Below are 24,996 nucleotides of genomic sequence, written 5' to 3' on the forward strand. Positions count from 1 at the left end.
CATGGAAACCTCTTCCCAATACAAAAAATGGGTTATGTCCTGGAGACTGTGGGTCAGTCAAGATCTCATCCCACAACTCCTACTTTTAGTATCAATTATATTAGAAATATCTCAGAGTTGGCTTTTCAAGAAGGAATACACATTCTTTGTTTAGACACACAAACATACACAAAATACAGAAATGCACAGAGTTTAAAGCAGTAAGTCTCTCCCTACCCACTGCCTATTCCCCATGTACGCATGGCTCAGGTGAGTGAAGCTATTCTCCTTCCTTCCTCTGCACGGAGTAGCACTACTTGGTTGTACTGTTATATACACTGGTTACCTCGTTGTATCTTGTAATCAGTGGTTGTCTTGAAGCTATTGCAGTGGTACCATCCATCTTGAGGTAAGAATACTTTTGGGCTCTAAGGAATACTTCAAGTATGTCCAACATCTGTTTGGGAGAGGGGGGAGGGGAAAAGAGTTTAAAAATCAAAAATACACTTGCAGTGAGTACTCTCACATTTCTCTAAACAGTCAAACCTTCCCCAACAGGCTTAAATTAAAAGGGGCTTCTTGCTCTGAGGCAGATAAATATAATACTTACTACAAGAGTATTTTTGGCATTTCTCTACTATTAATTCTTCTCAGTTTTGTAAAGAGCAGGACATCTATTTGAGTTCAGACCCAAACCTACCCACACCCTAGAATCACATGGTAAACTTTTTTTTTTTAATTTTTTAATGTTTATTTTTGACAGAGAGAGACAGAGCATGAGTGGGGGAGGGGCAGAGAGAGAGGGGGAGACAGAATCTGAAGCAGGCTCCAGGCTCGGAGCTGTCAGCACAGAGCCCGACGTGGGGCTTGAACTCACGGATCGCGAGATCATGACCTGAGCCGAAGTCAGACACTCGATTGACTGAGCCACCCAGGTGCCCCTTTGGTAGACCTTTTTAAAAAGCTAACTTCGGGGCGCCTGGGTGGCGCAGTCGGTTAAGCGTCCGACTTCAGCCAGGTCACGATCTCGCGGTCCGTGAGTTCGAGCCCCGTGTCAGGCTCTGGGCTGATGGCTCAGAGCCTGGAGCCTGTTTCCGATTCTGTGTCTCCCTCTCTCTCTGCCCCTCCCCCGTTCATGCTCTGTCTTTCTCTGTCCCAAAAATAAATAAAACGTTGGAAAAAAAAAAATGTTAAAAAGCTAACTTCTAGGCACCAACTCTAGAGAAAGATCCAAGCTCCCAAAGAGATCTGTAGGCTTTCCACCTTAGTATCAGGGGGTGAATTTGCTTTTAAAATCATTATTTTAAATTACATCTCATTTTTAAAATTACTGGTTGTTAAGTCTTAAAGAATTGTTGTTTCTTGTATGAGGTCTGTATACTCACTTGTCTTGACTGCGAAAATAGCAATACTCGTTGACCTTGTTTGTGCCATATTTTCAACAAGGACTCAACTACTATCATTTTCCCAGAACGTTTCCAGTATCCAAACTGATCTTCTTCTAGTTCCTCATCTGGAATACCTCTGAGATTCTTGGGGCCTCCAGAAAAGAGATCAGGGTGGTTGCAGATTTTTCTCAGAGCTACAAGTCCAGAGAAAATCTATGGTATAAAAGAATTACGTGCATTTGAATTATCCCACTTAAATAACATTCGCTTGGAAAGGGAGGGAAGGATGATATTCAGTATGTAACACAGATTAAAAAGGAATTCTTCACCAGCTTCTTAGCTTCCTCCACATCCACAGCATATTAGGAGCTGGAAGAAATCAACCTTCATTCATCTTCTATCTTGCTAAGGTAAGTAAGTTCTCTAGAAACAAAAACATCCTATTGGACTGAACATCTACTGGTCATATTTAATTTACTGATGATTTATTTTCTCTCACTAGAAAAAAAGGTATGCAGTTCACAGCATATAAAAACTGACTCATCTTTTATGTGAATAAAAAAATGCCCATCTAAATTTGGAGAAATCGGGCAGGTGACTGAACAAATGCATTTAAATATTACTAAGTACACCTCACTGAAAGTTCTGCAGTTGAACATGAGTCAGAGGTTGAAGTTCCATTTACTTTTAACTTTTTTTTTTTTTAATGTTTATTTAGTTTTGAGAAAGAGAGAGACACAGAGTACGAACAGGGGAGGGGCAGAGAGAGAAGGAAACACAGAATCTGAAGCGGGGTCCAGGCTCTGAACTGTCAGCACAGAGCCCGACACGGGGCTCAAACCCACGAACCATGAGCTCGTGACCTGAGCCAAAGTTTAGACGCTTAACCGACTGAGCCACCCAGGCGCCCCAAGTTCCATTTACTTTTATATTAGAATATCAGAAAACGTGTCTGCCTGGAAAATATGCAAATGGGAAAGACATGAGGGTGGTTCATTCAGCAGAAGGGCATAAGAAGAGACCAGGAGTGCCTGCCCTCCAGGCTCCCAGCAGAAGGGCATCCTTCACAGCTTTCTGAGTATGACTCAAATCAAGCTCAGGAGTATAAAAGCTCAAGTAGAAAAAGATGAACCATAAGTGAAGTCAACAATGGTAGTTTTAACTAGCAAACAACAGTTAAACAAAATAAACAATAAAAAAATCTGAACAAATCAGGAACATTGTCAAAATTCCTCCTAAGAGTCATCTGTAACTCCCCGTCTGCCTCTAGATCTGTGCTTCCAATACAGTGATCACAAGCCACAGAGGGCTACTATGCACACACAGTGTGGCTAGTCCAGGGGCACCTGGGTGGCTCAGTGGGTTGAGCATTCAACTCTTGGTTTCAGCTCAGGTCATGATCTTGCGGTTTCATGGGTTCAAGTCCCACATCGGGCTCTGTGCTGGCAGTGCAGAGCCTGCTTGGGATCCTCTCTCTCTTTCTGCCCCTTCCTGATTCGCACTATCTCTCTCAAAAATAAATTAATTAAAAAAATAATAAAGCATGGTAGTCCAAACTGAGATGTGCTGCAAATGTAAAATATCCAATTTTAAAGATGTAGTTTTAAAAAGGTAGAATATTTCATTAATAATTTAAAATGTTTGATTATGTATTAAAATGACATTTTAGATACATACATCAGGTTAAATAAAATTCATTATCAAAATTGATTTCACTTCCTTTTACCTTTTTTAATGTGACTAGGACAATTTAAAATCCCATATGCAGCTGGCATTGTGTATCTACGGGTTGGTGCTAATCTAGACCACCTACGGCTTCCCAATTCAGAGGCACACGAAGCTAAGTTAAGGGACGATTTTGGAGAGATGAATAAATGTGAATGATTGAAGAACCTCCCATAGATGCCAAAGACAGATGAAGTAAGAAACTGTGCGCCATGGCTGAAAGAACTGAAATGACTTCATCTGGAAGAAACAGCATGCAGACAGTACAGGACACGGGCAGCCCATCACCCATTCTCATCTCTTTGTCAACCTCTGTGTATAAGCAGGGAAGTGTGTTTCGGAGAGTAAGGTGTTTGCCACTCAGCTGTACCTCCCATGAGGACAGACCAAAGACTAAGAAGTTTTATGTGTCAAATAAACAAAACACAATTCACACTTTAGGACACTGAAGCACAATGAAATTGAACAGTTTATATGGAGCTTCAAACTAAATGCTGATTATAAAGCCACTATGCTTATTGAATAAACCTTTACCCCCATCTACTGCTGAGTACTGCCAGTAACTAAAATGTTATCACTCGCACAAACATTTATAATCCTAATTCTTCCTTCATGCACCTGCTAACCCCAGCAGTCCAGGGCCACTTCCCTGCTTTCTGCAAAGGACCAGACATCCCTGCAGGACTCACCACTAGAGACCCTGTGTCTAGCACTACTCTTCTGGACCACGAGACGTGGGGCTCAAGTGTAACTGTGCTGCAATACAGGCAAAAGGAAGCATGTCAAATGGAACTGTATGTTCTCTTACTTCTGGAAGGGCTTTGAATTAAGTGACGGTGCACACCCGAATGTTTCTAAGAGGTAACCATAAATCCTTGACTAGTCCTAGTTTCCTTTCCTCCCCTGCTTCCCTGCTCCACAATTCATTTCTCTACTTTCCATTATTTAGCTGACCTGCATATCTCCATTAAGAATTCTGTAAACTTCTTTGGAATCAATAAAATTTTGGTAGACTTTAAGTTGCTCCTCTGTAAGACGGCAAAATAGGACCTATAGGGGAGAAAAAAAAAAAGAGAATTTTTTTTTAAAAACTATGAAAATAATTAAAATATCAACAAAATTTTCCAATTAAAAAAGCACAACACATACAGTTTTAACAATGTACCTCTTATTTTAAAAAGCCAAAATTGTGCCACATCTCAAGCTGAACAAAAACACAGTCACCCCTTTACATCAGCCCCTCCATTTCTGTCATCCATCCACCTCCAGATTCCTACCCACTCTCCCAACAGTCCCTGAAGACTGGCTTCCTCTCCACAACAAAGTTCAGGGACAGGTGCACAGAGCCTCCTGCATCCTAGCCTCCAAGAGTTCAGACCATGTCACCACCTGTGCCCCGCTCCCACCTTCACTTCCGCAGACCTGACCAGGGACCTTACCCTCGCCTGACTTGTTCCCTTTCCTGGAGATGGAAGCACAGGTCCGTAAGTTTACCAGACTCGCCCACCCTCCCAACCCAACTGTGCCTGTTACTCCATGCCAGAACATTCCTTGATTTTCTGCCTCTCAATCCTCCTTTCTCCACGTCCACTGCCGCCACCTCATGGCTTGACACTATTCCTTAGTCATTAAAACAAGACATTCTCCTTCAGCTACCCCTTTGCCACCCACTATGTCTGCCTTGTAAACTTTCAAATGAAGACTGACTCAACCACCTGCCTTCTCTAATCCTTTCTGGTAAAGTACTGAGCACTGCTGAAGAATACTACCCACCGGGGCAGTGTCCTGCCACTCTTGCTCCTGGTCTCCAGGGGAAGTCTCTATGCACTCCCCGCTCAGCACCTTCTGTAAACCTAGAACAACTGTGACAATACTCCTCATTCTCCCCAAGCCTCCCACCTACCCACCTTTGTTACCCACCTTTGTCTCAACCTCTACTTAAAAGCAATCAAACGGACAAAACATCAAAAATAGAAACCGAAGCTATCAGTCATGATTCCCTGACTTTCACTTCCTAAAATTCATCTACTTTATCCACCTCACCTGGTTTTCCTTTATCCTCAGAACAGCTTCCTATTTGCGATCGGGGCAACCCTTTGACCTTCACACTGGATCTGAAAACCCTCTCCTCTTCCTTAGGACAGTGCTCCACCACCTTACACTTTCCAAAATCTGAGGGGGAAAACTCCCTGAATGGATTATGTACAATCATCATCCCCACATCCTCTCCTGGACCCAGCACAAGCCTGGAGCACATCCACCAGGAAACTGCCGTGGATGAGGTCACTAATAACTTCCTGGCAGCCGGCCACACAGGGACCCTAGACCTCATGATCCATTTCCCCTAACCTACCTCCTGCCTTTCTACATAGGCCTCCTATCCTCCTGGCTAGTCCCTCCTGATACCCTCTCCACAACACTGCAGCTTTTCTCTTCTCGTTCTGTGCATGGGCCTCAGGTAAACTCATCCCTGCTTGTAACTTTCACCCCTTCCCTGCTCAGAGGTCACAACTACATCCCAGCGTAGAACTCTCCTCAGAACCCAAGACTCATTTATAATTGCCTTTTAAGCAGGCAGATATTTCGTGGGTGCTTCAAACCACCCAAATTAAACTCGTCAGCTGTCTCCTCCATGTTCTGTCCTTTGAAGCCTCTGCAAGAAGATCCATCCCATCAACTACACAGGAAACCCCTCCTTGATTCAGACTCATCTTTCCCCTCAGACTCTATAAGGACTGGCTAACTCATCCCTGTGCCTCCATTTTCCTTCTCCTCCAATGCGTTCATATGCTGCCTGAGTAATCTTCCTAAAATATGAACCTGAGTATATGTAATTCCTGATTTCTTAAACTCATATTTCAGTCCTTTGAATACAAAGGCAACAGGGAAAAGCATTTCCTGTTAATTACAAAGTTAACTGAACAAATTATTCACCAGATGCTTCATGTATGCAAATCACTGTTTTAGGTGTTACGTGGCATTTTAAGATGGGTAAGACAAAGTCCCAACCTCAAGGAATTCTAGTCAAGAGCCTCGTGGGATCTTAAAACTCCTGTGTGTAGGTTTGCTGGAGTGTGGGATGGATGGATGCAGTGGGGTGGAAAACCTCCAGGCAGAGGGAACATCCAAGCACATGGAAAGACAAGTGCTCATGTTTGGAAAACAAGAAGTGATTTGCCTTGGCTACTACACGGAATATAAAAAAGACACATTCTGGGACTCCACAGCAAAAATAAATTGGTGCAAATAAGTTAAATCAGGTATTCTTGATGGAAGAGGGACACTGAAGATAACTGGCAGGAAGATGAGCCTTGGAAAAACTAATCCAGCAACACTATGCAATACTGAGGACAGTGCCAATCAATGGTGGGAAACGAGACAGACACTGTGTGCATTAATTTAGGAGGATGTAGAGCAAAGAAGCGAAAGCATGAAAAAGGACAAATAAAACAGCACAGCAACTGGTGGATTTGGAATTAGACAAAGAACAGAGCATTGTGGCCTGAGACACTGGTGGGAAAGAGAGACCTGCAAGGGGAATGCTAAGATCAAGGGCTGAGTTTGGAAATAAGTCTGGGGGAAGGGAAGAGGCAGGGATAGAAAAGCCTTGGTGACAGATCTCCAAGATCTTTTATATTTTCAACACTGAGAATCTATATTGTACTTACTTTCAAAAGAAGGTGTAGTCATTGGTGGAGATAACAGACCACCAGGATGGCCTTTAAAAGGATGCCCCTTGCACTTGTACCCCAATGTTTATAGCAGCACTCTCAACAATAGTCAAATTATGGAAAGAGCCTAAATGTCCATCAACTGAAGAATGGATAAAGAAATTGTGGTTTATATACACAATGGAATACTATGTGGCAATGAGAAAAAATGAAATATGGCCTTTTGTAGCAACATGGATGGAACTGGAGAGTGTGATGCTAAGTGAAATAAGCCATACAGAGAAAGACAGATACCGTATGTTTTCACTCTTATGTGGATCCTGAGAAACTTAACAGGAACCCATGGGGGAGGGGAAGGAAAAAAAAAAAAAAGAGGTTAGAATGGGAGAGAGCCAAAGCATAAGAGACTGTTAAAAACTGAGAACAAACTGAGGGTTGATGGGGGGTGGGAGGGAGGGGAGGGTGGGTGATGGGTATTGAGGAGGGCACCTTTTGGGATGAGCACTGGGTGTTGTATGGAAACCAATTAGACAATAAACTTCATATATTAAAAAAAAAAAAAAAAAAAAAAAAAAAGGATGCCCCTTTTACAACCTAAGTCAGATGACATCATTCCTTGGCTCAGTATCTCCCTGTGAACCACCTCCTCCCTCACAGTAAAATCCAGTCTTCAGCGTGACCAGCAGGCCCTGTTGATCTGGCCAGCCATCTGACTTCTCCCTCTGACCACTGTCATCCTTCTTCCTGCCCTCAGGCCACAATGCCTTCCTTGAAGGCCCTTCCACTTCCATCTACCTAAAATGCTCTTCTTCCAAAAACTCCATGATTCACTCCTTCACCTTCTTTAGGCCTCTGTTAAATGTCTGTTTACCAGAGAGGAGACCTCTAACCATCCCTTACAAGAAGCCCCCTTCCCCAAATCCTCACCCTTACTCACCCCATCCCCCTCACCCTGCTCATTTTTTCCTCCACACTACTGCTGCCTGCCATGTGACATATTTACCTATGACTATCTCCCCTCCTCAAGAATGAATGTGAGTTTCATGAGAGTGAGCGTTTGCTCTGTTCATTGCTATCTCCCAGGAATGTGACTGGCACCTACTATGATTTGTGGCAAGAATGAGTTGGGGCTTGAGGAAAATAGAGAAGTTTACAAGTGCAGCTGCAGGAATATGTGTGTTAATAAGCAAAAGAGCAAAGCCTGTGGACAGAGGAAGAGTCCTGACAAGGGCAGATGACACAGCAGGCTCACCTGTCACATACAGATGTATACAAACATAAAGCAGCAGCCCAGCAGCACCAGCGACCACACCTGTTAGCCTCGCCAACTTTGCGCATGAAAAGTAAACAGACAGGTACACCCACGCTTCAGAAATGTTTTGGTAACTTCTGGATTTACAGACCTGTTCATTTTTATCAGGCAAAGAAAGGCTCATTTTGACATCTGACTTCATTCTCCGCAGTAGGTATGGATTTATGGTATCTCGTAAGACACATGCACATTTATAAGCAGTTTTAACCTTTAATAAGAGAAAAAGGTAAACAATTACTTATGTTTAAGAAATACATTTGTTCTTACCTCTCAACTGATTCCAATGTTTAAAACAAAATTTTTTAATGACCTCTGGTTGTACAAAAGGGGCTGGAAATGGCTGGAAAATGGTTTGGAAAAATTAGGATAAGCTCCATATATTCCATTAGGTGGCAGATTTCATAAGATCTCATCAGTAAAAAAAACTTACTAATCAAATTTACAAAAAAGAACTGGTAATTCTGTGCCCTATTTCTCCTCCATACTTTGCTTTAATTATTATATAGTTAGACTTTAAAGTAGAGATTGGTTTGGTTCTCGACTACCCTCTAGGGAAAAAACAGCTTTCAAATGAATCTCTGTTTATAATCTTGCATTCTCCAAAAGCTACAAAGAAACTGCTGCCCTGCAAGACTGAAGATCAAAAGCTAACTCTGGGGGAAAGCTGCAGCAATGGGAGCAACCAGATAATAAGCTGAGATTACTGCCCACTGGGGACTTAGGAGAGTAAGTTCAAGAAAAGCCCTATGATCCCAGAAATAAAAGGTCACTCTAGCCTAAGACAGAGCATATGGTTCTGTAATGGAGCATAGCCACATGAGATGGGTATTAACTGTATGTAGAAAAACAAAGACCCACAGCTCAGGAAACACTCCCTCTGCAATTCACTTAAAGGCAAACAACGAATTCAATAAATTATTGATACCTGGAAAAATCTAAATAGGCTTAACAACCTAGTAAGGAGGACTATTTAATGAAACAAGAAAAATTCCAAACAAAGTTTAAATTTAACAGAGTTAGCTGCAAAATGAAGGGCAATAAAAAGAGTATGACTGTGTAATACATACAGAAAAACTCATGTGAAAAAGTAACATGTAAAAAACATTTTAAAAGATCCTAAGAACACCTTACTCGAGTCTGTAGACATGTTATGTGCATGTATGTGTGTGTATCTTGTGTGTATGGGCATATATAAATATAAAAACAGGATTTACTTGGAATAGTAGACAATAAACAAACAAGTTCAATAAACAACTTTTAATTATAGGTAACCTCATAAATGTATCATTCAGACACTGATAAAAATTACCCTGAAGATGATGATCAGGAACATATTATTGCTTGTAATACAGAGATGATAAATTTCAAAACTTAACATGACATTATAGTCCCACCAAGGAAGCAAGTGCACGGTTTAAATTCTCCCTAAAAATACCTACATTATGTTAAGGAAACTGTCCCCACATCCCCACCTCTACCCACATTTCTGATCTCCAGAAGCATGGGTGAGTGGATGATGACTCAGGAAAACCAGGGCTGGGCTGGTGGGTCGCCTGGCTACTCATTCCCACTCTTTCTTCTGTCTGTCCACCCCTCTGGAGAGTTCTCCTTCCCCCACCCCTCCCTGCTCCTGGCCTACTGTGGTGAACTCACAGGGGTCAGACCTCAGAGTGGCTGGGGATGGGTCTGTTTTTCATACCCAACTCTCTTCAAAGAAAGATCTAAAGCTCTGGAATGGGGTGGAGATGGGAGAGCAAGGAACACCAAGAAACCCAATTTTAGCCTGGATGTCAAGCCATGTTCTCAGTGCAACTTTCCTAGGCTATCCTGTGCTTCATGCAATAAAGCTGATTCTATATTTACTCCCCATCTGCCTCTCTGTCTCTCTGTGAATAAACATACATGGTGGGGATCCAACTGTATTTCTCTTAACTATCCCTCCCAACTCGCTAGTACCATGGAAAATAGAGACCTAGCTGAGCACGCCCGTGCTTCCTTCCTACTCCCCAGTGATTATCACTCCCCAGTTCTGCCTGTTCCAGAGCTGAGTGACCTTAGGCCAGTCACCAAACCACTGAGTCTCAATAACCTTGAGCAAGAAATGAGGAGGTTCTTTTCAGTTCTAAAATCCCCGCACAAGCTTACTAACATGCAAATCCAAGAAGCAGTCCATATTCTTGGCAGTTAATGTTCTTCTCCCTCACCTTCCTCAGCCTAGCATAATCCTCTCTCTCCCAGGGAGCCTTTCTTGACTCCCACAAGCTCTGATATTGCATTATCTCCCCTGATCACAGTCCTCATTACCCTGTACTACGATCATCTGTTTATCACGTTCCCACTGTGCACCCACCACTGGAGTGGATACTATTCAAGGTAAGGTTCTCGTTGCCAGCCACTTCTCATCATTTTAGCCCCAGCCTGACACAATAAATTATCTGCTGACAGACTATCTTCTTGGGATTCAGTAATTGATGGCAACCATGGATGTATAAAAGCAAATGTAAAAACAATACCTCTGCTCCCAAGGACCTCATAACCAAAAAAGAGAAAAAAAGAGAAGTACACAAACTTCTGAAACAAGGCCTTCAAAGAAGAAACAAGACCATGTTTACAGGTCTCAAAGTCTCTCCCCATAAGTGATTTATTAATTCCGAAGGAAGTGGTTAACTTCAAAGAGTTTAGAGATCTGGTAAATACCCACCTTACCCACCACCACCAACTACAACCACCACCAATGAAGGGACAGGCCAACAGCGTGAGCCTCCAGATGTGAAGAACTGAGAAACGCAAGTCACAGAGAATGTGAGACAAACCCAAAGTGAGGCACTTTCTACAAAACAACAGGTCTATAGTCTTTAAAATTATCAAAGTCATGAAAGGCACAACAAAAACAGAGGAACTGTTGCAGATTAAAGGAGGACTAAGCAGGGAAAGTACTGGAACAACTGGCAACATGTGAATGACTACACCTCAGAATTATACCAGTGTTGAATTTCCTTCTGATTTTGATGTTTTTACTGTGGCTATGTTCTTAGGAAATACACCCTGAAGGATCTGGAGGAAAAGGGCATAATGTCTGCAACTTGCTCTCAGATGATTCACACAAATCAGTATAAATTTGCATGCACATGTACAGAGAGATGGGGAAGAGAGAGAGAAGGAAAGACCTAACAAAGGTGGCAAAATGTCAGCAAATGCTAACAAGTGGTGAATCTAGTGAAGAGTGTAACAGTTCTTTTTACAATTCTTGCAACTTTCTGTTAAGTTTGAAATTATTTCAAAGTAAAAATTTGTTAAGAGAATGGTATAAATGATGGACAACAAGAACTCAGTGGAGGAAGAAGGCTCTTATAAAAGTTAGTTATAAGTCATTCTATCTCAAAATGTAAAAGGTATTAAAATGGTGTTAACAATCCTCTAATTTTAAAGGGCTAAAATTCTTTCTCTAAATATTTTAAAACACGTAAATGTCTCTTTTGGTGGATGGCTTTATTTCTGGGTCAGTCATGACCTGGCAGGTACAAGTCCTGCAGGAGGTCTGTGCAGAGACCCTGCTCCTCACCGAGGCCGAAGCCTGCCTCCAAGTGCCACAAACTGCCCTCAGGTCAGCCTCCTGACGTTCCTCTCGGAGCAACTCCCCTTTCCCAGTCACCCAGACCTAAAATCTCAGGGTCTGCTGCAGCAAGCTCACCACGTCCGCTCCATTTCCTTTATCTTGTCGGCCCCCACATCTTACTTCTTCTGCCTACAAAGATGCCACTTAGAGCTTTTGCTCTTCACCTTCCTCCTAAGAACCACTGCCCAAGTCCAGGCCCAGGTCCTCATCACCCTCACTCCTAACGATTCCTGAGGGTCCCTCAAAGCCAGCCTCCCTCCCACAACCATCTGCAGCCTGGGTGACTCTCCGAGAGCAACCTCCTTTCAGCCTCCTACTTGGATACCTTCTGTGGCTCTTTGCTGCCTGAGCACCTCTGCCTGCATCCCTTTCAAGGCCCCCATTTCTGGCATCCGCACCTTCCCTGTGATATATCTCACAAGCATCTCCAGTGCAATCAGGCATGTCTCTTCACTGCCCGTGGCCATATAACGTGGCTGCATTCATATTGCTGCCCTAATCTAGAATGCCCTCGCTCTTCTTAGAGGGAGGCAAACCATACGAAACTCTTAAATACAGAGAACAAACTGAGGGTTGATTGGCGCAGGGGGGAAGCAGGGGAGAGGGGAAAATGGGTGATGGGCACTGACGAGGGCACTTATTGGGATGAGCACTGGTTGTTGTATGTAAGTGATAAACACAGGAATCTACCCCCAAAACCAAGAGCACACTGTATACACTCTATGTTAGCCAACTTGCCAATAAATTATATTAAATAAATAAATAAATAAACAAACAAACAAATAAATAAATAAATAGAATGCTCTCACTTTTCTTAGCCTGTTTTCCCAGAATCAGGTTAAGGGTCACTTGAGTGTTGCATTAAGTCCTCTCTGAACAACTCAATCCTCCCTGGCCTCCCCTTTTCTAAGCTTTTACACTACCTTGTAAGATGTACTAAATTATATACTGTCCAGAACTGATTCATCCTTGTTTCATAATTCTGACTGCTCCTGAATACTTTACATGAGTTTTTAAAACTCATCTGGAAAAATATATGCTATCAAGCACAAATGATTTTGTGATTTTTGGCAGATACTGGTTTATAAGCTTGGCCATTTCCCTTATATTATGAATGACTTGGCTACAAAGTATAGTACTTAGTAGGCACATTTAAATATTAAAATGCCTGAAGTGTTACCTGCCCAATACATTACCTGTACTGGGGAGGCATTTGAATATCCCCCCATGGTGATAGGAACCGAGAACTGCTCCATGAACACGGGCAACGTGCCTAACTTTCCTGGGAAGATGAAGTCAAAGAGTGACCACAGCTCCCGGAGGTTATTTTGCATCGGTGAGCCGGACAAGATGATGCGATGAGGGGTGCGGAACTATTTCGGGAAAGAAAACACTTTTTTATTAAATTCACTTTCCAAGGGATGACTACCATCCCAACCCCAAAATACTCCCATGCAATCCTGTTAAATTGTAACACTTTTACATATCATTTTAGTCATCTCCAAAACATGGACACTTTATGCAATTTTAATTCTTCAATTACATGTAAATAAATAGGGAAGAATTTTTCTTATTGTTCAAGCTGAATACTACAGACCAGAGTCAGGTTTGGTTACATCTTAACAAATGACCCCTAAAAGAGACATTTAGTAATGTGAACAATTAGAATTTTTAAAAATATGATAATGGGCAAAAATAAAGAATTTTCTGCATTAAAGCAAAATGTGTATTTCAAATCCTTTATGCAAAGCCCCTAAGTGTGTTACTCTCAATTAAACACTATTTTTCACCTGGAAATCCCCCAGTTATAAAAGGTCATACCTGTTTGCAAGCAAGGGTGACAGCAGCATTTGGATTTCGAATTTTGTGCCCCTCATCCAATATCACATAGTGCCAGTCATGCCTGCTAATGTCATCTTGCATCAGCCGAATGTAGGAGTAAGAAGTGATCAAAATGCCATGACAATGAGCAATATCTCGAATTAGTTTCTCCTAAAATATAAAATGGAAAAGCCAGTTTTAAATAAGCTCATTTAAATAAGTTAAATGAGTGTTACTCTTTAAGTGGCAACCTTTCTTATAAATTTTTTTTTTTTTCAACGTTTATTTATTTTTGGGACAGAGAGAGACAGAGCATGAACGGGGGAGGGGCAGAGAGAGGGAGACACAGAATGGGAAACAGGCTCCAGGCTCCGAGCCATCAACCCAGAGCCTGACGCGGGGCTTGAACTCACGGGCCGCGAGATCGTGACCTGGCTGAAGTCGGACGCTTAACCGACTGCGCCACCCAGGTGCCCCAAGTGGCAACCTTTCAATCATGATATAATCTAATGCACTTTTAAAATATGTATACAAACATAATATACACAATTATACATTATTAGCACTGGAAGTTTACTTTATGTTTCATTAATCTGTAAATGGTACACACAGACTACCATATCTACTATTAAGCGGGGGAGCCTCAAAAGAAGACTAGAAAAAGTTATAATATGTAAACACTTACCCAATTTTTATTTTTCTAAAATATCCTTCCGTGTCAATCCTTGTTAAATTTAAATCAACAAGGAGATGGGAAGTGATTATTTTAAAACCAGAAAAAGAAAATGAGAGAAAAACCAAGGAGACAAGACAAATCCAGGAGCTCTACCAGTATAGAACACGAAATCCGAGAGAAGAGAGTAGAAAAGGACATAAAAGCAATGATTTTTTTTTTAAGGTAGCAAAGGGACAATCTCTCCATAATTGTAGGGGGAAGGCTTTGACCCTGGAATTCTGCATTGATCCAGACTAGCAGTCATGCCTGAGAGAAACAATAAATTCACCTTCAGACAGGCAGAAACAGAAAACAAACTAGAGACAGATTGGTATGTTATATATCCAGCCAGTGAGAGGTGACTGCACCAAAGAACATGGTACCTTTCCAAGGGCAGAAGAAAGTGTGTCTAAAACACACAGCACTCTGCAGAACGGCGACAGCAGAGCTCCCTGAACCGAAATGCTCATCACACACAGAGCACTTGCAGCAACTCTATGAAAAAGGACAGAGGTCCTATTACTAACCCCTGTTTTACAGATGAGGAAACCAGTAACAGACCAGGTCACACAGCTGGTAAGAGGAGGACTCACGATTTGAAAGTATAAAGGCAGCCAACTCCAAAGCTAGTATTAACTAAATATTAGGCAATGCTGCCTCATACTTAACTGTAAAAGAAAAAAAAATTTAAGGAAAAATTACATGTAATATATATATACCAGTTCTCAATATAAATAACAGGTATCCTCTGCTTCAAACTAGCCACTTCACTTTTAGGAAAGACCTGTATTAGTATCTGTTTTTGCCAACCAACAGAAATCCAAAGAGGATTTCGCTTTTATGAGAAAAGGTGAAAAGCAAAATTAGCGTTCAGTGTTTGTTTAGCAGGGAGCCATTCTAGAAGCATTATGCACCCCAGCAACTAGAGTGGCGCCACCAGGCTCCTTCTCCAGGAACTACACTCAGCATCTTGGCAGTAAGCTGCCATGCTTGGAAGCGGGTCCATATGCGTTTGGTGCTGTATTTTGACTTGTTTTGTGCATGTTAGCAAGATGTGTCGTAAAGTATCAGAAAAGCCTTAGAGAGGTTATTTTTGCGGACTGGGGATGCTCGTTTTTCCATATAAATTAATGACAAGGGCTTCTTCTCTTCATGCCACTTCAGTGTATGAAAGGTTTTATGGGAACGCTCTACTTTTGGGTAGTGGGGAAACCTATATTAAAACAGTAGGTGGGGGCGCCTGGGTGGCGCAGTCGGTTGAGCGTCCGACTTCAGCCAGGTCACGATCTCGCGGTCCGGGAGTTCGAGCCCCGCATCAGGCTCTGGGCTGATGGCTCAGAGCCTGGAGCCTGTTTCCGATTCTGTGTCTCCCTCTCTCTCTGCCCCTCCCCTGTTCATGCTCTGTCTCTCTCTGTCCCAAAAATAAATAAACGTTGGGAAAAAAAAAATTAAAAAAAAACAGTAGGTGAATATGAAAGCATTGTTTTAAATGCTAATGAAACTGTTCAGAATAAATCTAAAACACAAAAAGGGATATATTTTTAAGTGTCACTGAAATTCCTGTTTGGTTTAAGAAAACCTAGAGTGTGTACCGGAGAAAATAAAAGTGTACTAAAAATACCACCCTGTCTAAGGACAGAAAGGGGCACAGGTGACACACACGGTGTGGTTCTTAATTGTGAAAGAAAAATAGGTTGGATTTACATTTGTAAAAAACAAGCCCACCTACTGATCCACAGTTGCTACTTCAACACAAATACAAGAAAAGAAACAGACTGTAGAATTATCAAGGGGGAAAGGTAAGAGAAAATAGGGGAAAAAAGTCTGGAAAATAGAACACAAAAAATACAATAGCTGGTTTCAGACTAAATGTACCAGGGGTCTCCACAACGATAGCAGGTCATTAGCAGCAAGACTTTCCAATGGGTGGGTACACACAGCCAAACCCTTAGACCCAAACTAGACTGGCACTGAAAGTTGAAAATATGGGAATTACCCAAGAAATGCAAACAGAAACAGGGCAGATCTAGAAATACAAATATCAGACAAAAGGAACTGACCAGAAAAAAAGAGGGGCATTTGATATTTTAAAGGAGACAACACACCAAGGAAGAGGAGCCAGGCATGGCCAGGCACCTGTCTACCAAAAAGCCCTACAACAACCCACGAGCACAAGCACTCAGAGCTGCACTGACGAAACAGTACACCTGCAGCCTGCAGGACAACCGACCACAGCCTCCCAGAGTTTTTGACAGGTCAGAAGAGAGAAAGTAAGATTAAAGAAAACAAAAGGTCAAAAATTAAGATACAAATGTTCTGATGTGCACTCTCCATGAGCTCCTTGTAATAGCTATCCACAGAGCTTTTGACCACACAGAGAATACTCGTTCTTTACGTGCCACTGAGGCAGATATCAAACTAAGCAGTCAATGCAATCTGCTAAAAAAGGAAAATGAGAGAACACGATAAAAACAAAAATTAGTGGACATTTAAAAAAATAAAATAAAAACCCTGGTAGAACTAAAAAAGTAAAAATCGAAACAGCTCACTGAAAAGACCAGACAAACCTCTGTAAACTCAGCCCAGAAAGCAGACTCAGATGCACCGCATGAGAAATGTCAAAGGAATACAACCCAGATGTAGACAATACACAAATATGTATTCTCACCAACACCACTGGTGAGCTAATGCCAAAACCCTGAACACTTTGACAGAAGATGTCTATTAAAAACATAAAGTACCAAAATGGACCCAAGAAAAATGAGACAAACTGATCAGACCAATTACTGAAGAACTTGAAAAAGATGGTATGCTCTTCTCACCAAAAGTCAACCAGACCCAAAGGGTTTCATGAGTAAAGTAAGAATCCATCCTGTTGTTTAAGCTGTTCCAAAAAGCAGGAAAAGACAGGATGCATTTCAATTCATTACTGTAAGACTAGTAAAACCTTGTTTTCAAAACTAATAGACACAACACACACATGTGTGCACTCCCTACTAGAGATCCATTACTTTATAAATAAAATCTAGTAGTATATTAACCTAATAAGGCTCATCACAGGAATACAAGAGCAAAATATTAGGAAACCTGATGTAATAACTCATGTAATCACAATTATACAAATTTTGTAAAACTCAACATCTTCAAAAATGACTTTACTAATACGTTAATAAACTAGGATTGGAATATTTTTCAATTCAATAGAGTATAAAAGGGTACAATAGGAGCCGAAGAATTTTGAAAGAGAAATATAAAGTGGGAGAAATGACCTTCTCATGTCATAACACACTCAAAACTTCCAAGTTAATAAAACTGCCTTAGAGGATAATTAGGATATCTGGTATGTTAAAGGTTCAACGGGAGATCTGTATTATCATTATCATTATTATTATTATTATTATTATTATGACTACTACTCTGCCATCCCCCTATTCCCAATTTTCAATGCCTGCACAGTACTACACTGAAGACCACACGTGATTAACCATTTCCCAACTTTGTACCTTATGATGAATGTACAGTAAAAACCTCAGGGCTCACAGCTTTACAAACACACATATAGGTTCTCCTGGGACTCACCTCCCTCCACTTTGCCCTTACGACGCTGCTATTCCAATGCCACTGCCCCCACCACAGCTACCAGTAGTGCCCACGAAGAAAAGCAGGCTGTCCAAAGAAGCACTACTCTACCTCAAACACCTCATCCCGTCAGTCCTGCGATTTTTTGAAGCCCGAGTAGATGTTAATAATTCCTCTGCATCTAAATTTTCCCCTGAGACTGTGTTCAGGCAGCTACCACAACTCTACTCCCATTTTCCCCTCCAGGAGAGCAGTGGCTGCTCAAAGTCATGAAGCAGGTAGGACCCAGGAAGATAGCAAACTGAAATACAGAACGTGAGTGCTTAATTTCTCCTCTAGACCTGGAGCTCTGTGTATACATAGAGAGAAGAGGCGGGTGAAAACAAGTACAAATGTTTGGGGCTTCAAAAACAGCACAAGTCAAATTACCACTCACGTTTATAAAACATCCACTGCATTGTAGCCAAACCCCGCAAATGTAGGCCTGCTTGCTCATGACCCTGAAACTCCTGTTAGATTCAGGATGGTCATTCCATTAACCCCCCAGGAATACTGCTCCAAACTGGATTCTGGACATCACTTCAACAGAGTTAAACAAATGAGATGCCAAGCCCGTCAAATACACACCAGTGGAACCATGTTCAGCTTCTTTTGCAGGTATAAGGATCAAAGTTTATTTGGAAAATTCTGTAATGTTAAGCTATAGAAATACAGAATTTCTACCATATTCAGAAGATATATGACAGTGATTAAGAATCAAAAGGACACTTTTATAAAAAGAGTAAGAATCTTTTTAAAAAAATATCCCTATTGAAAATATAACCTCCACTTAACAGCCACTGGGTAAAAACACCATCTAAGATTATTTGTTTTCACCTGATTCAATCTCAGAATTCTATAACTGCCTAGACTGGAGTTTCAATAATGGTGAATTGTTGAATATTATGGACGTCTCTATCCAAACACTTAAGACAAATCATCTCGGGCGGTTTCAAATTAAAAGCTTGTAAAATATGTAACCTCTCCTAGTTTTTGCAATTAATAGGGTACATCTGCAATTAGCCTGACTTACTGAATGCAGTGCTGTTGTCATTAAAAGATGTCTGTGGAAGTGCTGCTGTTATTATGGAGGCTCAGGAGACCAATCCCTCCTAGAGGGCAAACAGTGGACTGGTAGAAAACAACAGCCATAAATCACACTGTCAGGCAGCGGGGAGAGCGGAGTGGAGCACAGGCACATGAAGGCCATTCACGGTAAACACAGCACGGCAGCTTCCCGGGCAGGATTTACTGCACCTGTAATTAATTAAAATTTCCTTCAAGCTAAATCTTTAATAAACAAGGATTTGTGCTGACAATGAAGAAAAAAGGGCTCCAGCAACATAATTTTACAATATACTTCACAGAACAAGCATAGCATCTATCATTTCTTGTATCAGGTGTATACACTGTCTCTAAAGTTAATAGGAATTACATCACTTTGTGTTATAATTTGTGTACTTGGAATGGGTCTGAAATATTTAGGATGCTTGAGGGACCATGTGGTCCTTTTCTACTTTTATCTGTTATGTCTCTACTTGACTCCCTTCCAGCTCGTTAAAAAGCCAAGTCTTTTGACTCCTAGCATTCCAGAAAACAGGCCTTTTTTTAAAGAACACGTGATGGCAGTTTCATCAAACAGCCACGTTTTCCTGTGGTTTGTTCTTTAATCGTACCTTGCATTTTGCAAAAAGAATTTCAACATGCTATTTCATTGTTTCCATTTGGGGCCAAACGTATCTGGATGTGAGAAAAAAAGGTCTAGAAGTGAATGCCCACGAACGTGTTTGATAAAGCAAGTGTGAACCTTCTATCTAGAATGTATTTATACTCAGTCAGAAACATCAGAGCATCTTTTCTTGACTACTGAGAAGAAGGAGTCTACAACATTCTTTGTTTCTAACAGTAAGAATTAACTGAGTTACATGCCAAGGATAACACTAAGCTTTTGTGTACATCTATTACCCCAATAACTCTTCACAAAATTACCAAAAAAATACTCATTTTTCAGGACATCAAACTAGGCTCAGAGAAGCTAAATGACTTGCCCAAGGTCACAAAGCTATCAAACGGCAAATCCAAGATTGGAACCCTAGTCTGGTAATGACAAAATGTATGCTTTGGAGCCTTTAAGCTATTGTTCCATTTCCCACTCTTCTGCCTCTAAGTGCCACAAATTTGTCAAAGTGAGATTAAACTCTTTGAATTATCGAAAATATTCCACATAATTACTATATCCTACACAGCAGGAAAAGGTAGGAGAGACAAAGTGACAACTGTTTCAGAATATAAGCATGAAATTTCTCATTATGTATCTTCCAACAAATTGAAAAAAGGGTCCTTAATAATTAAACTTCATAACAGTGCTAAAGACGCCACCACCCACTGTGAATTATGTGAGAAGTATCACAAAACTGCCTTCTTTTATTATCTTTTCATATATTTTCTTTCCCCAAGAAAATGGGTTAGCTTTTCAAGGTCAGTTAAAAACATCACATCCATTTTTTGGAGCCCTAACAGCATCAAATACGTACAATATCATGTTTATAGTTATTCAACAAATATATGCTAACTGACTCATATCAAGTTTCTCTATGTTAGAAAAAAGGGATCATGAAACACAATGAGAAATGGAAAATCTTAGATTCCTATTAGATGAGATTTCAATTGACCATTAAAGATGATTCAGAAGACTGAAAACGTCTTTATCTGATTTGATTGTTTGGCTGAAATATTAGCCACATATATTTTTGCATGGCTCCTGGGTTTGCACTTGATAATTCTAAATTATGCTGTCAATCAAATACAATAGTAACAAAGATAATATAGGGTCACATGGTGAGAGAGGTGGGAAGCTACAAGGCAATGTAAGGAAGAAGAATGATAGATGTGTTCCATTCAGAAATGGTTTGATCATTTGATGTCTGTTCTCTAAATGAAATTTTTTTCTAGTTTTTAAATTTTTACACCATATCAGCTACAACAAATCATTAGGAAAATCAAGACAATCTACTTGAATAAGGAGAACAATTCTTGAATTATTACTTTTAAGTTTTCTAAAGAGAATTTCTCTTCTGTATTTTCTCTATCACTGAATGTCCCTATGCCAGAGCACCATTATCACATTTAGATAGGACAGCTACTGGACACAGAAAGCCCCACCATGGAGAAAAAGAATCTCAGCTGATAAGGACAGAAAGTAAGTTAGGCATTACATGCTGGGTTAGACGTCAGACTAGCAATGACAGAATATTTGAAATATGATTAAAAAACATAAACTGTACTGCAATGTAACACATTATCTGTAAGCCAACAGGAATGCGTGGGGTGGTGACAAAGATCTTCACACATAAATATAAAAGGAAGGGGCAAAGGTATCAAATGTCACTTTGGTGTTTGAATCCAACAGCTGGAGTTCTGATCTCAGGAAGTGTTAGTAACAAGGTCTGTGCAAAGGATTTAAAGTATTTTCAATGTGTCCTCATCACAAATAACAAACTGATACTAACAATAATGAGTAATAAACTGATTGTGTTTCTAAGTCAAGACTAGTCTGTAAGATGCAAATGAACATCTTTTTTATCTTTTGCATAACAACTTACATCTTTAGAGATCTGGAATACTTCATAATGGAAAAGAAATGGTAGAGTTAATTAAGGGTCAGAGGAAAAACACAAGTCTACAGCTTTTCCTCAAAAGTTAGATAAGAAACTTCAGGTTAAGGTCCTTGGTAAATGGTAAAGCACTGAAAAAATTATGAACATTCATATGTATGCAGGTGTCTGTGTGTGCAAAACGACCTCAGAAGATGAAACCACTGTAAACAAAAGTGAAATATCTATTCTTTAAAGTTCTGCCCTCCAAACAAGGAAGCAAGTCGCACCAACAGAGACCTTACACTTATATGAAGACAGTTCTTCAGTTTAAAATAAAAGAGGAAATGCAGGTAAGCCACGATATATGGTGAAAGTGAATAAATGCCCTTCAGTATCCCAAAAGAAAAGAAAAGGTTGAAGAGGAACATATGAAAAGTGTACCTCTTAAAGAGAAGCATCAACTAATGAATCCTGCTGCAAGAGTTTGCAGCATAAAACATTAAGAAACATCAATAGACAGACAAGTGAAAAAAGGCATCAAAAATGTTTTACAGGGTTGACGGAAAGATAGTTACAATTTAGTTTGACTAGAAAGAACAATCTGAACTGTTATTTTCATGCTGTTAAAAATCACTGGATTTTTTTTTGTTTTGTTTTGATCACAGCATTAACCTACTTCATTAATTATTTTAATTCAGTTTGTTACCATCACTTAAAATTCAAGGCAAAGTCGACTGATTTTAACAGCAGCTACTATAAGCAAGATTCCATCTCACCAACCTTGAGCTACCAAATTATAAACAGTCCTTATTCACTTCTATCAAAAGTTCCACTTACTCACGATCATGAACAAAATGGGACTCTGGGAGGAAAGGGGTACTGGGTGAACCCGCGGAAAGTGGAGTTTAGTGGCTCACATGCATCCACCTCAGTGAAGCAAACATTCAGCAGCTCTTTCAGGTACGCTGCTCTTGTGGGGGGAACACAAGAGCTCACTCAAGAGCCCCAAAGACTTGGGAAAGAAAGAACTCATAACAAACCGCCACTTCCCGTCAATAATGTAACCTGCAAACCCACAGCAAAGAAGGGTAATTATTCATTTAGGCAGAGTCTGGATGGTCAGAGATGAGAATTTAAACGTATAATACAACCTCTCTATGCTACCCATTGGAGCACAGGTAAACTTCCTTTTTAATGTGACTAAAACTACAAATAAGTGAAGAAATTCAACTTTCAAAATCCAGTGGTTATGCTTACATGATGACCAAGAATTCAGAGACCAAAAAAGCAACTTAACTAAAAAGCAACAAAACAAATTAGGAAATTCGCAAAAAGGAAGATTGTTCTTTCGTCACTAAGAATATATTTAAAAGCACGTTAAATGCATTTACCAATGAGGTGTTCTATTACTCTTTCCTTAAACTGTGTAAGGCCACTAATGCCCAAAATCCAGCTGGCTGACTGTTATGTAAGCCCCGATGTACGGTCCCACTCATGCTAGTAGGCTTGTGGTGCCCCGTCTGTGACCAGTTGTACTTTGCTGGACAACAAACATGTCTCAACACCACTATGAACTGTTAGAATGATAAAGCTTACATTCCTAATTGTTTTGAAAATACAGAGATCTAAATTAAATCAGTGACAATAAGATTAATGCAGAAAAGAAATACGAACATACATGTGAGAAATATAGGCATCAGAGGGAAAACAAATATGTAAAATGGAAGACTTTAAAACCAAGCAAACCATAAGGTACTGAAGTATTATAGTGTTACCTTTTTGTGAGTGTAAGAGCCAGTTTCATGCAGAATTGCCACTCTGAACGGAGGCCACCACGTGTGAAATTCCTTCACCCACTGATGCATCACTGTCGTTGGACAGACAATTATAGTCGGACCCAACCCCTTGAACCTGCACCCAAAACATCCAAGAAGAAAACACAACCATGAATGACAGCATATGGGTGATTAAGCACTAAAAAACAAAAAAGGAAACAAGTAGAAAGCTAACAGTTTAAAAAAGAAGAGCCTAGCTATGGAAATTTATTTTTTCTTTAAAGAAAAAGCTATTGAGGTTAAAACCCAGTAAGTGAAATCTAGAGTAAAGTAAATGGAAATTGAACAAAAATTACATAACAAAAATACTTTCCTTTCCTCTTCTCCAGATAAGGGAAAATATTACAGGTTTCTTCAAACCAAAGAGAATCTTCTGTTTGAAGCTTTACAGCCTATGAAGAGTTTTCACTCACACAATTTCAATCAACTGCACAGCCCTAGAAAGTAAGCAGGACAGGAATGCTGCAGTGTTCCAGGGCTCTGGAGGCCGGCACGCCTGAGGCAACATGGTTACCAGCAGACGCGGCAAGGCCTAGAGCCAGTCTTTGCCCACCACAGCCTGCCTTCGCTGCATGGTGCTGCTCGCTCCTCTGGAGGGCACCACAGTGACCGCTTCCACTGGAAAGCCCATGCCACGAGCACAGCTGCGCTGTTCTCACAGAGCAACAGAGCACTAAGTGGCAAGAGGCTTAACGACAGTCACCCACTGACCCAGCAATCCTGAAGAAACATTTATGTACTAGGATACACACCATAGCATATTTACGTTGTGGAAAAAGTGAGTGCTACCTAAACGTCCATAAAGACAACGACTGAACAAACCATCCCATTTCTTTAATTCAGCACAAGCCAGTGGGTCTGGACTCCAGCTCTGCACACATATGTGTGCTCTTGCACACATAAAGTGCAAGATCCTGGGCACATCAACTTAACCTCTTTGAACCTCAGCTTTCACATCTTAAAATGGGAATAATAATAGTACTGATCATATAGGGTTATATAAAGATTAAATCAGTTAACACCTGTAAAATGCTCACAACAGGGCCAGATAGCAAATATTACAAGCTTGTTAAATAAGATTGAATATCATATAACCATTAAAATCATTTTTGAAGAATATTTAAAAACCTGGAATAATACTCATAAGAAGTCTTTTAAAAAAACCAAATTATGGAATCATCCCATCTCACTTACACACGGAGAGCCGGTGGATTGGTCCTGGTGGCCACTATCTCAACATCCATCTCTCCTCTCTCCTTCCTAACAGAACCACCATTTTGTTAGGTATCCTCTCTTCCTTCCCACACATGTACTTGATGGGACTGACGACTGCCTGGCTGAGGCGAGAGGGGAAAAGCAGGAACCCTGGTTCACGCACAGCAGTCAGCACACAGTACCCCCTGGTGATGCTCACTCTTCCACTCAGGGCCTGGCAAGCCTGGTTCACTCAGGGTAAGGACGGACTTCCATTCTAGGCTGGGGCAGAGTTTGCTCTTTTGGGTGCTCCTACCAATGGCTGATGGGCAGTTGGGTTACAGTGCAAGGAGACCTGATGACTAAGAACTGGCCATAGGAGAAAACTGAAGTCCCTGGGTCCCTGATCACATCACTGAGCTGCTGATCATACTGTGTCCACTGCCCACCTCCTCCATAGGTTCTTAGGTATACTACACGTACTGTGAACATTGACTCGACATAAGGTTTCCCTTACTGGCAGTAA

General features: G+C 40.8%; 1 protein-coding gene across 1 annotated transcript in view; it reads right to left on the reverse strand.

The window, feature by feature from the left end:
- The window catches only part of ERCC6 (ERCC excision repair 6, chromatin remodeling factor), a 79,425-nt gene that overhangs the window by 10,486 nt on the left and 43,943 nt on the right, over nucleotides 1-24,996 (reverse strand). Inside the window, exons 8-14 of the mRNA XM_043596836.1 lie at nucleotides 23,217-23,352; nucleotides 13,513-13,683; nucleotides 12,888-13,064; nucleotides 8,167-8,283; nucleotides 4,047-4,142; nucleotides 1,365-1,580; nucleotides 326-436 (exon numbers count right to left, since the gene is read on the reverse strand). Coding sequence (XP_043452771.1) covers nucleotides 326-436; nucleotides 1,365-1,580; nucleotides 4,047-4,142; nucleotides 8,167-8,283; nucleotides 12,888-13,064; nucleotides 13,513-13,683; nucleotides 23,217-23,352 — 1,024 coding nt within the window. The remainder of the gene's footprint in view (nucleotides 1-325; nucleotides 437-1,364; nucleotides 1,581-4,046; nucleotides 4,143-8,166; nucleotides 8,284-12,887; nucleotides 13,065-13,512; nucleotides 13,684-23,216; nucleotides 23,353-24,996) is intronic.

Source organism: Prionailurus bengalensis, chromosome D2, assembly GCF_016509475.1.
Source record: "Prionailurus bengalensis isolate Pbe53 chromosome D2, Fcat_Pben_1.1_paternal_pri, whole genome shotgun sequence".
Classification (NCBI taxonomy): Eukaryota; Metazoa; Chordata; class Mammalia; order Carnivora; family Felidae; genus Prionailurus; species Prionailurus bengalensis.